At 46.9% G+C, this 12,559-nt stretch overlaps 1 protein-coding gene across 1 annotated transcript in view; it reads right to left on the minus strand.

Moving 5' to 3' along the window:
* TRRAP (transformation/transcription domain associated protein) overlaps window positions 1-12,559 on the minus strand; it is a 98,857-nt gene that overhangs the window by 47,806 nt on the left and 38,492 nt on the right. Inside the window, 11 exon segments of the mRNA XM_081965686.1 lie at window positions 34-236; window positions 1,485-1,631; window positions 2,334-2,459; window positions 4,393-4,606; window positions 5,629-5,775; window positions 6,841-6,951; window positions 7,884-8,018; window positions 8,918-9,076; window positions 9,595-9,801; window positions 10,861-11,127; window positions 11,877-12,005. Coding sequence (XP_081821812.1) covers window positions 34-236; window positions 1,485-1,631; window positions 2,334-2,459; window positions 4,393-4,606; window positions 5,629-5,775; window positions 6,841-6,951; window positions 7,884-8,018; window positions 8,918-9,076; window positions 9,595-9,801; window positions 10,861-11,127; window positions 11,877-12,005 — 1,845 coding nt within the window.

The raw sequence follows: 12,559 nt of genomic DNA on the forward strand, positions 1-12,559 counted from the left end.
TTCTTCCCCCTCTACATACTCCCGTTAAGTTACCTGGTTAGCAGCCATGGACGAGCTGTTTTTGACCCACTCTTCCACAATTTTGACCACCGCGCGCAGGATTTTGGCATCGCTTGATTTTTCGATCAGCGAAGTCAGGATGCCTTGAATGAAGTTCTTCCTCATCTCCATGCTCATCATAGACAAGCGGGTCTTGACTAAGTCCAAACTCAGCATGACCAACTCACTGGTGCCAGCTGCAAACACAACCAAAATAGCAACCCGGATCGAGTGTGGCTCAACCAACAGGCCATGGTTTAAGGCACGATTCAGTGTCTTAAATCCAGTTTAACACAATGAGGGTCCAGAACCCCTTAATTCTTTATTATTGTTGCAGCCTACCAGCAGAGCTGGCAGTAGATTCGGACAGTGAGGAGATTGGGGAGGAAGATGGGCCAGTCCTGGAGTCTGGGGAAGGCTCTGAGGAGGGCTCTGTGTCAGAGGCAGAGAGGGGGCCAGAGCCATATGCCAGTTATCAGCTGCCTTCAGAGTCAGACATCAGTGAGGCAGAAGAACAGCTGGAGCCTGTTCCCAGTGTGCGCATGCGCAGAGCTGTCAGGCAAAGGGAAGAGCTAAAGAACAGGGGTCAACTTGGGAGTAAGGCCATAGGTTGACGATGAATGGCCCCTCCCAGAGGAAATAAAAGAGGAGCAAAAGAGGGAGTGGAGTTTGCAGGAGACAATCAGTTCTCTTAATTGATTTGTGACTCTCCGAGACTCTTTGTCAAGTTCTGCACAGATCAGCCTGGCAGCTCTCCAAGCCCGATAAGGTCTGTGACTGTAAATCCTCCCTTGAAAGACTTTGCAGAATATGAATGAGCAGAATTCACAGTCAATTAATAAAAGGGTTTTTTGTTGGGACAAGGAGTTGGCTTCAGGCTCTTGGGAAGCCTCGGTCAGAACCATTATTTATTTATTCAATGAATCGTTACGGCCTCCCAACTCGCCCAGGTAGCTTACAACATTAATGCCTACAGAAATTCTCAGTCATCCAAGTCACGGATGTCCCAGAGGTGTTTTTTCAAGAAACAACTGGACTTTCTTTGTTTTTCCTTGGAGACGTTTTGCTTCTCACCCTGAAGAAGCTTCTTGGGCGATAAGCGAAACGTCTTCAATGAAAAATAAAGTCCAGTTGCCTTATGCAAAAAACACCTTTGTGACTTGCAAGCATTAAGAATCCACCACGTAAACCCCCCCAAAAATGACCAACACTCAACAGCGGTTACAAATACAATTATGCTAGCCATTTGATCGATTCCGTAAGAGGGGATATTTCTGGATCTCCTTTTCATGAACGAACAAGTTTTCTCTGTTTTCCAAAACAAGAAACGATAGCTATGAAAAACAAATCCTTCCACGAAAACCAGCCAAACTCTCCAGGGATCAAAATTCACTCCAGCACGAAGTTCAACGGGGCAAGTAGGCAGTTCCAATCTCGCAGCCTACCTGTATTGGTTTCCGCAGTCCCTGACTGAGCCTGCTGGTTCAAATGCTCCCTCACCATCTTCTGCAGGGATCTCATGAAGACCGAAATAAGCCTGTCGATATAACTCGGGTTATTGCTGCAGGCAGATTTGAGGATCATTAAAGTACCTACAAGAGATCAAGAAAACAGAACCGGGCATTATTGGAAGAAGAGGATCAATCCCATCTGGAAAAAGTACAGAGTAAGGCCAAACTTGGATTCCTGCATCCAGTTTTGGTCGCCACGATGTAAAAAAGATGTGGAGACTCTAGAAAGAGTGCAGAGAAGAGCAACAAAGAGGATTAGGGGACTGGAGGCTAAAACATATGAAGAACAGTTGCAGGAACTAGGGATGTCTAGTTGAATGAAAAGAAGGACTAGGGGTGACATGATAGCAGTCTTCCAATATCTCAGGGGTTGCCACAAAGAAGAGGGAATCAAGCTATTCTCCAAGGCACCTGAGGGTAGAAAAAGAAGCAATGGGTGGAAACTATTCAAGGAGAGAAGCAACTTAGAACTGAAGAGAAATTTCCTGACAGTGAGAACAATGAATCAGTGGAACAGAAGTTGCCTCCAGAAGTTGCAAATGCTCCAACACTGGAAGTTTTTAAGAAAAGATTGGATAACTCTTTGTCTGAAGTGGTGTAGGGTTTCCTGCCTAAGCAGGGGGTTGGACTAGAAGACCTCCAAGGTCCCTTCCAACTTTGCTTTCCTATCAGCAATCTCCTTGGCAGTTCTCAAAATATTAATATAAATGAAACAGGGCAAAAAAAAAAAATGTTCCCGATTACGTGCTGAATCATAACGATGCCATCAATCAAAGGCCTTACCAAAAAGCTGAGAAGGATTCGCACTGGCAGCTTTTTCATAGTTGGTGAGACCTTCGTAAATGACCTTCCCAACAGCTGCGTAGAGACATTCCAACTCTTCGTATTTGGAGGCCACGCTTGAAGTACCTACACAAGAGGAGTAGACAGAACGTGAGAGAGTGAATCACTGCAGTTGTTAAGTCAGCAACACGGTTGTTGAGTGAATCCTAAGGAGTCCGGGCGGGCAGGCGAGGAGGGGCTGGGAGGGGAGGGGCGAGGAGAGGCCGGTGAGGCGCCCCTCAACGTGAGTGACATTGAGTTGGCCACGCCCACCCAGTCACATGCCCACCTGGTCACGCCCACCCAGTCGGTCGTTAGGCAGATCATATTAGCGGGATTTAAAATGATGAATTTAGTGGCCCCTATGGTCCGAAAAGTTGGGGACCCCTGATTTAGAAGACGGGTGAGGCCTCTCCCCAGGCAAGAATTGTCTTCCCTTCTCTCTGTCTTATCAAAAGTCTCTCTTTACAACTAATTTCCCTTCCTTGTCTTATTAATACAACCATGTGCAACAATTGAACAAAACAGCGCTTCCGAAGCTGGAGGGGGAAAAAAAACCCGGTAATTGCAAAAAAAAAAAAAAAAGACATTAAATTTATGACATGCATTTCTTGAGCCAAAGTAATAACTGCCACAGGTTATTAAGTTTTTATGCCACCGGATAATGATGGATTTCTAGTGGTTTCCTAGTTCCGCATATATATATATATTTAATTATTATTATTGTTTCAATTGGGGTAATGTGAGTGCAACTTTCAAAATAATAAAAGAAAGAAGGAACAAGCACAACGGAGAAAAGAGACATAAGAGAAATGCTGTGCCCTGGGTTCTTAGTTGCCTGTTTTCAAGAGGGTGGATTTGATTTAAATCAAGTCAATATAAATCATGATTTAAATCACTAGTAAAAAAGCTTGATTGAAATCAACTTGATTGAAATCCCAATTTTTAAAGAGCAACTGTCATCTCTGTCCCACAGCAGCTCCTCCTCTGATCTGCTGTTGACATACGGATAGTCCCAATACTGCAGAATATGGAGCCTCGTGCTACATAACGAAGCTCCGTTTCATGCTGAATAAACTAAATTATTAAGGTAAAGGTAAAGGTTCCCCTCGCACATATGTGCTAGTTGTTCCTGACTCTAGGGGGCAGTGCTCATCTCCATTTCAAAGCCAAAGAGCCAGCGCTGTCTGAAGACGTCTCGGTGGTCATGTGGCTGGCATGACTCAACGCCAAAGGCGCACGGAACGCTGTTTCCTTCCCATCAAAGGTGGTTCCTATTTTTCTACTTGCATTTTTTACGTGCTTTCAAACTGCTAGGCTGGCAGAAGCTGGGACAAGGAAGGGGAGCTCACTCCGTTATGCGGTGCTGAACCGCCGATCTTTCTGATTAACAAGCTCAGCGTCTTAGCCACTGAGCCACTGCGTCCCTAAGTTATTAATGTCTCTTAAATAGAAAACTATTTTTAGATAGATGTTTACTCCCAAAGCATTTCATTAAAATGAATTTAATAAAAATATAAAATATATATTTTTCCGATTTAAATTTTAAAAAATCCGATTTAAATAAAAAAAATCCGATTTAAATAAAAAATCCAATTTAAATTTAAAAAATCCAAATTAAATTTTAAAAATCCAGTTTAAATAAAAAATCCGATTTAAATTAAAAAACCGATTTAAATAAAAAAACCAATTTAAATAAAAATGCTGATTTAAATAAAAAACGATATAAATAAAAGGTCTGATTTAAATAAAAAATGATTTAAATAAAGAGATCTGATTTAAATAAAAAAAAGTGATTTAAATAAAAAAGTGATTTAAATAAAAAATATGATTTAAATAAAAAAGGGATTTAAATAAAAAAGGGATTTAAATAAAAAAGGGATTTAAATAAAAAACCTATTTAAATAAAAAACTGATTTAAATAAAAAATCTATTTTTTTAAAGCATCATTTTTTATCCCCCCCTGATTTCCAAGGAGGCCCCTGGAAGGCCGTCTCCATTCCCCGCGGCCATTACGTACTTGGTTCGGTGGGGAAGTTGCTCATTAGGCGAGAAAGAAGCATGTGGACGGCTCGCAGGACTTTCGTGTTCCCACAGGTCATGCAGGAGGCGATCCCTCGCTGAAGTGGTTTGAAGCTGCTCAGAATCACCGAAGACTGGAGGACGGTGAGCAGGAAACTGAGGACTTCCAACCCGGTGCAGATGTTGGCGAAGTTGGCTTGGTTGGGCTGCTCCTGGAAGAAAACATGGGACACAGAAGAAGAGAAGTTGACGGCACAACCCCAAAATTCACCTGCATGGCCATCTAAGGAGGCTTCCGGTTTCCACACATTGCTTCTTGTTCTACCCTCAGGTGCTTTGGAGAACAGTTTGACTCCCTCTTCTTTGTGGCAACCCCTGAGATATTGGAAGACTGCTATCATGTCACCCCTAGTCCTTCTTTTCATCAGACTAGACCTACCCAGTTCTTGCAACCGTTCTTCATATGTTTTAGTGTCCAGTCCCCTCATCCTCTTTGTTGCTCTTCTCTGCACTCTTTCCAGAGTCTCCACATCTTTTCTACATTGTGGAGACCGAAACTGGATGCCGTATTCCAGGTTTGGCCTCACCAAGGCCTTATAAAGTGGTATTAACCCTTCACGTGATCTTGATTCTACCCCTCTGTTGATGCAGCCTAGAACTGTGTTGGCTTTTTTGGCAGCTGCTGCACACGGCTGGCTCATTAGGTTTAAGCTATTCTGAGCTACTTGAAAGAACGAAGCTCCCATCAGACACCTAAATGCTCATCTCGGAAATAATTCTCTGGAAACTCAAAAAGTTTTAAAAAGAGGAGCCTTGTCTTGGGGGGAGGAAAAAGACAAGCAGCTAACATTTCATCCACATCCCATCTCGAGGCCCAGCATTCCTGCCTCGCCGTTCCGTCCCCATTCACAAGCCATCGACTTTTCATCCCCGAGTCCAGAACGGGGGACGAGCGTTAATTATTTGAGACGATAAATCAATCCCATTACGCTGAGCATTTTCCAAGTCATGACACCAAATTAAATTGGCCATTAAAGAAGCCAACATGACATTTTACTCCCATCCACAGAACAGCCCTTTGCAACCGATTTCGTTTCCTCCGTCGTTTAAAAACAAAAAACAAGAAAACTGAATGGGCACCGCAGGACAGCCCATAATAACAAACACCAAGGTGCTTTATGAAGCACTTAATTACGCTGATGAGGTCTTTCAAAAGCCACCGCTCACAACTTACCACGGTCATTAGGAGCTTATCAAACCACTGCAGTTTCAACTCCGATTTTGGCCACATATCTGGCCGTAAAGCTGTCTTTAGAAGGTTAACACAGCGCCGAGAGAGCACTTCTCCTGGAGAGCCGGCAGTGTTTGAGTTGTCATTTACCTAGCAATTAAGCAGAATAATTACCCGGTGGCAAATATTTGTCATCATCATCTTTTAGAGCTCATTAATATTTTAAGGCCACCGTCCCTCCCGCGTACGCGGGGAATGGCATTTCGCTTCTCCAAACAGACCTGGAGATGACTGATTAAGGATAATGGCGGAGGGATAGAGGTAGAATACCTTCTGAGTCAGGAGTTGTGGTGCATGAGAACTGGGATAGAGGTAGAAGTGAGAAATGGGGAAAATATCACCTACGTATCCAGTGATGGGTTTTGGCCGGTACAGCTTGGTACGGTCGTACCAGGAGCAGCAGCCACCGTACCGGTATGGTGGCTTGTTTGGCCCACCCCCTGCCCGCGTTCCATAGCTGTTTATAATGTGATCGGCCAAATGTACATGTGCGCACAGCGTGTGGTGCCTGCACATCCTCCGCTGAGCAGCTGGGTGTCGCAAGGCAGTGGCATGCACATGCATGCGCAGCGCACGTTCCCGACTAGGACGCACGGCCCCATTGACAGTGAATTTCTCTCCAGCAAAGTCTTTCCTCGCCCACAGTCTTTCAAGATAGTTCATAATTACCGACCTTTATCAGGCTTGGAGAGCGGCCAGGCTGATATCTCTCAGAATATTTGGCAAGAATGCAGGAATAAACTAATTGTCTCCTGCAAACTCCACTCCCCTGTCGCTCCTCTTTTATTTCCTCTGGAAGGGGCCATTTACCGTCCACCTGTGGCCTTACTCCCTAGTTGACTCCTGTTCTTTAGCTGTTCCCTTCGTCTGGCAACTCTGTGGATGCACACTTGGGGAAAAAGCTCCAGCTGTTCTTCTGCCTCACTGATGTCTGACTCTGAAGGCAGCTGATAACTGGCATACGGCCCTGGCCCCCTCTCTGCCTCCAACACAGAGCCAACATCAGAGCCTTCCCCAGACTCCAGAACTGGCCCATGTTCCTTCCCCAACCTCCTCACTGTCCGAAATTGCTGCCAGCTCCGATGGCCACTAGTGGGCCACAACACTCTGATACTAATCAAGCCAGACCGTGTTTACTTCAGAAGAGCATCGTACCTGGCAAGCAATTCTAATCAGGAAATTGATCACCGTGTCAGTATGTTGCTTATCGATAGACTTGGAGAAGAGAGCATCCGTACCAGAAAGGGACTGACTCCGGCCGAACACCTGAGGACATGGAAAGGGTTAGCCAGATGTTACAACAGAACAGACACCCAGTTCAAGGTGCTCTAATTATGTCACCAGGCACGGTTGGTCCTTCAGTTTTTCTGCATTTCCTGGGTCCTTATTTTGAGGATTGCTGAGTTTTATGGCCGATTATTTCCCCCCTCCCCTTTTTTAAAATGTTCTTTAATCAACAGTTTGGTCTACTGGTGAAGGAACTTGGCTAGAAACCGGGAGACAGTGAGTTCTAGTTCCGCTTTAGGAATGAAAGCCAGCTGGGTGATGTTGGGCCAGTCACCAGGAGATGTTGAGTTCTAGTCCTGCCTTAGGCATGAAAGCCAACTGGATGACTTTGGGCCAATCACCAGGAGACGATGAGTTCTAGTCCTGCCTTAGGCATGAAAGCCAACTGGATGACTTTGGGCCAATCACCAGGAGACAGTGAGTTCTAGTCCTGCCTTAGGCATGAAAGCCAACTGGATGACTTTGGGCCAATCACCAGGAGACAGTGAGTTCTAGTCCTACCTTAGGCAAAAAATCCAACTGAAGGAGTTTGGGCCAATCACCAGGAGACGGTGAGTTCTAGTCCTGCCCTAGGCATGAAAGCCGATTGGATGAGTTTGGGCCAATCACGAGGAGACGGTGAGTTCTAGTCCCACCTTAGCATAAGAAGTGGCTGGGTAATTTGGGGCCAGTGACTCTCTCTCTGCCTAACCCACCTGACCGGGCTGTCTCTGCGGAGCAAATAGCAGAGGGTAGGAGCCTTAGCTACGTTTGCCAATCTGAGTTATTCATAAAAATAAAATAAAAATGTGGGATTAAAAAGAAGTACAAGAAATGAAACTTCTCTGGGCTCCTTCGGAAGGAAAAGCAGCACAAGCCCCGAGGGAATCAAAGAAACGAGGGACGGGATGCCCAAACCCACAAATCCTTACTGCACTCATTGCTCCGGTCGCCGTTCGGAACCGCTTCACTTCCTGACCGGAATCCACCGAGAGTCCTCTTTTCACTGCCGACGAGGCAGTACTCACGCCCTCGCCACTGGCTCCCGGGTCCATGTCTGAATCCGGCTTTTGGGGGAGGGGAGAAAGAAAGGGAGAAAGCAGAGGCTCAGGAATCGGAAATCGCCCCCATTCTGTTCTGACCCATCTCCCCAAATACGGCAAACCCTCTGAAGTTATTCCAAGTTTCTCTCTCACCGCAGGCTAACAAGTCTGTCCGGTAGGGAGATGAATAGTTGTCTACCACATCTATTCATCTCCGCCCCCTACCTTTTATCCCCAGAGATAGGGTGGAGCTTTGCTAGCAGCAGTGGCTCTTCTGTCCTGAGGACCGGCCCATAGATTTCCACTGCTCTCCTCTCCCCTCTGTCTTCTGCACACATATTCATCTCCGCCCCTTGCCTTTTATCCCCCAGAGCTAGGGTGGCGCTTTGCTAGCAGCGGTGGCTCTTCCATCTCAAGGACCGGCCCATAAATTTCCACTGCTCTCCTCTCCCCTCTGTCTTCTGCACACCTATTCATCTCCGCCCCCTGTCGTTTATCCCCAGAGCTAGGGTGGTGCTTTGCTAGCAGCGGTGGCTCTTCCGTCCCAAGGACCGGCCCATAGATTTCCACTGCTCTCCTCTCCTCTGCCTTCTATGCATCTGCGCGTCAGGCAGTGGACCTAGCTGTTCCTCCTCTTCCTCATCAGCCACCTCCAGACCTGGGGGCTGTTGACTCTCCACCTGAGGACTGACGGACAGCCCAGGCTCCCCCCTCCCTCCCTCCCTCCCTCCCTCCCTCTCTCTCTCTGCCAGCTCCATTCCCTCTTTCCTCTCTAAGAGAGCTCTCAGGTTGCCTTGATGCTGACTGACTCCCACTCCTCCTCTTCCCCTTATTCAGTTGCTGGAGAGGCCAGTGGCCGACAAGCAACAACACATTCGTTCCTTCCCCCATTTCCCGCAGGCAGCTTCCCCCAATGGGTTTACCTGCTGATCTTTGATCCGTTGCAATTCCCACTTGATGATCACTTCCGCCAGATCCACCGCCAGCTTCCTCTGCTCGATGGTCACGCTGGGGGTGAAGCCCAACCTCTGCATGGCGCTGACCATGTGCTGCACTAAGTGGTGTCTCACCGGGTAGTACACCTGCAAAGGGGTGTCACCGAAGAGCTCGGGAAAATTGCTCCAAACTTGGCCCTTTCGGCTGAGAAAGGCACTAGCGAAATAGGTCGACCTTTTAAAAAATAAACGCTTGATCCGAAGACGCCCAGCGCTATTGTTTTAAAAAGTGCTATTCTTCTAAATAGCAGAGGATAACTATACTCCCAGACAGCACATCGATTTTAACAGCATCTGTACAAGTATAGTCTGAAATATAACACTACAAACTGTGTATATTGTCTGTACTGTTTGCTGTTTGTTGCAAGGAGGCAAATTGCTGGGAGGCAGAGGCAGATATTTTCCCCTTGTTTTCCTCCCCAAAATCTAGGTGCCTCTCATACTTCGGAGCGTCTTATACTCCAAAAAATACGCTAAGTCGCTTTTTTTGCAGTGCCATTGTAACTTCGGTCACTGCACAAACTGTTAAGAGTAGTTAAGAGGCAGTTAAGAGTAGCATAGCGGCCCCCTGCTTTGCATCACCTTTGTATAGGCTGCGTTCCTACCTTAAAGTGCTGAACTATCAGGTGCAAGATGTGGACCAGCTGAGGTACGGTGTGGCCTTCTTCCACGATGATCTTCCTGGTCCAGTGAGTCAACATCTGGTGGCCATCTTCCATCCGAGCAGGTACCGCAGGGGTCAAGATAGCCATGGCTTGTCGGACAATGATCCGAGCTTCCATTGCATGAGCCTTCAAGAGACTGTGGAACACCTGAACAGAGGAAGAGGATTAGGGGACTGGAGGCTCAAACACACGAAGAACGGTTGCAGGAACTGGGTGTGTCTAGTTTGATGAAAAGAAGGACCAGGGGAGACATGATTGCAGTCTTCCAATATCTCAGGGGCTGCCCCAAAGAAGAGGGAGTCAAGCTATTCTCCAAGGCACCAGAGGGTAGAACAAGAAGCAATGGGTGGAAACTAATCAAGGAGAGAAGCAACTTAGAACTGAGAAACTTCCTGACAGTTAGAACAATTAATCAGTGGAATGGATTGCCTTCAGAAGTTGTGAATGCCCCAACATTGGAAGTCTTTAAGAAGATGTTGGATAGCCATTTGTCTGAAGTGATGTAGGGTTTGGACAACCGGAATGGTATAGGATCTCCTGTCTGAGCAAGGGGTTGGACTAGAAGACCTTCAAGGTCCCTTCTAACTCTGTTATTATTATTTTTTAAGGTAGGCATGATTTCAATGTGGAGAAGGTACGGAGACCTGGCCCATTAAATCACTAAGAGTCAGACAAGACTCCATGGATAACATCATCATAGAACAGCCATAGTGGCACAATGGTTAGAGTGCAGTACTGCAGGCTACTTCTGCTGCCTGCTGACTGCCTGCAATTTGGCAGTTCGAATCTCACCAGGCTCAAGGTTGACTCAGCCTTCCATCCTTCCGAGGTGGGTAAAATGAGGACCCAGATTGTTGGTGGCACAATGATTAGAATATTGCCGGCTGACTCTGCCCGCTGCCAGGAGTTCGATCCTGACCAACTCAAGGTCGACTCAGCCTTCCGTCCTTCCAAGGTGGGTCAAATGAGCACCCAGATTGTTGGAGGGCAAGAGGCTGACTCTGCAAAGCGCTTAGAGAGGGCTGTAAAGCGGTATATAAGTCTGAGTGCTGTTGCTCTCATCCTGCCTACCTAATTCAGACCCTTCCTCGTTTATGGACACGAGAACAGAAAAAAAGCAGGGCTGGATAAACCCAGAACGACCACGATGGCAGAAGGCTGCTTCCAAAAGATGCTTCCACCTCTTCATTCGCCCCGCACGCGTACCTGCAGGACGATCTTTTTGTGGATGGCGAATTTGGCAATGATGTGGGCCAGGAGCAGGTGCCCGCTGTATTTGCAGGCCGGGTCCACGCAGGCTTTGGAGAGCAAGCAGGGCCACGCGAAGGTCATCAGGCGGCGCAGTTTGCTGTTGCGGTTCTTGTTGTTGTCGTGAATGTGGTGCGGGGCGTGTTCGACCAGCAAAGTGGCAAACTGCAGGAGGTAAATCCGGAGCGAATCCAGCATGTCGGCTTGCTTTTCTGGATCCAGAACCTGAATCGCCCAAAGGGAGGGGAGAGGAGAGAGAAAGGTCCAGAAGCGCACACGGGCAGTCCTCGAGCGTACGACCACCGCTGAGCACCAACGGGTCCGTGGTTATGGGAGACGTTGCTGAAGCAGGTTTGCCCCCCCCCCATTTTGCCACCTTTCTTGGCCACGGTTGTTAAGCGAATCAGTTAGTGAACCTGGTTGTTAAGTGAACCCGGGTCCCCATGGGCAAAGAGACAAGACATCAAAAGAAAGACAGAGAGACGGAGATTAGAGATAGATGGATGGATGAGTGAATGGATGGATGGACGGACAAACAGGCAAACAGACAGACAGAGATGATAGATAGATGGAGAGAGAAAGAGACAGGCAGACAGACAGACAATAGATGGATGGAGATAGATGGATGGATGGATGGATGGATGGATGGATGGATGGAGACATGGATGGAGACATGGATGGATGGATGGATAGATAGATACAGAGACAGAGAGAGAGAGAGAGATGGATGTATAATAGAGAGAGAGAGACAAGACAGATAGATGTAAATAGAAGACAGACAGACAGACAGACAGACAGATAGATGGATAGATAGAGAGAAAGAGAGAGATGGGTGGATGATAGGCAGACAAGACAGATATAAATAGAGAGAGAGAGAGAGAGAGAGAGAGACAGAGAGACAGACAGACAGAGAAAGAGGAAGACAGATATAGGTGAAAGAGAGATAGATTAGACAGACAGACTGATAAAACTACCTTTGTTATGAAAACACTGGTGATGCTCTCAGGGTTATCTCCTTCGGGATTGGGGGGGCCCAGAAGCTGCTCCCCTTCCCCCTTTTCAAAGCTGTGCAGGAAAGCAGGATTCAGAATGTACTGCAGGACCTACAGGCGCCAAGGGGAAAGGAAAAGGAAATCATGATTTTTTTAAAACCTGCCCAGGTGAAACCCGGAAGGGAGTCAACGAGCTACAATATTAGGGAGAAAAAAGCCTAAGTAGATCTCCAAAGGACACGAAGATCCGTCCTGAAATTCAATCTCTTTCGCCGAAAAGCTTCAGGCACCCATATCCCCAAAGAGGCATATTTGAAAAGGAGTCGGATCAATTCCTGACTTTTATTCTTATTTCTGTTCCATGGGTACAAAATTCTTCCAGAAATGGACCAGTTAATGACAGATAGTCCTCAACTTAAAGGTAAAGGTTCCCCTCGCACATATGTGCTAATCGTTCCTGACTAGGGGGCGGTGCTCATCTCCATTTCAAAGACGAAGAGCCAGCGTTGTCTGAAGACGTCTCCGTGGTCATGTGGCCGGCATGACTTAATGCCAAAGGCGCACGGAACGCTGCTACCTTCCCACCAAAGGTGGTTCCTATTTTTCTACTTGCATTTTTTATGTGCTTTCGAACTCTAGGTTGGCAGAAGCTGGGACAACGAACG

Source organism: Natrix helvetica, assembly GCF_964273705.1.
Source record: "Natrix helvetica genome assembly, chromosome: 13".
In the NCBI taxonomy this organism is placed as follows: domain Eukaryota; kingdom Metazoa; phylum Chordata; class Lepidosauria; order Squamata; family Natricidae; genus Natrix; species Natrix helvetica.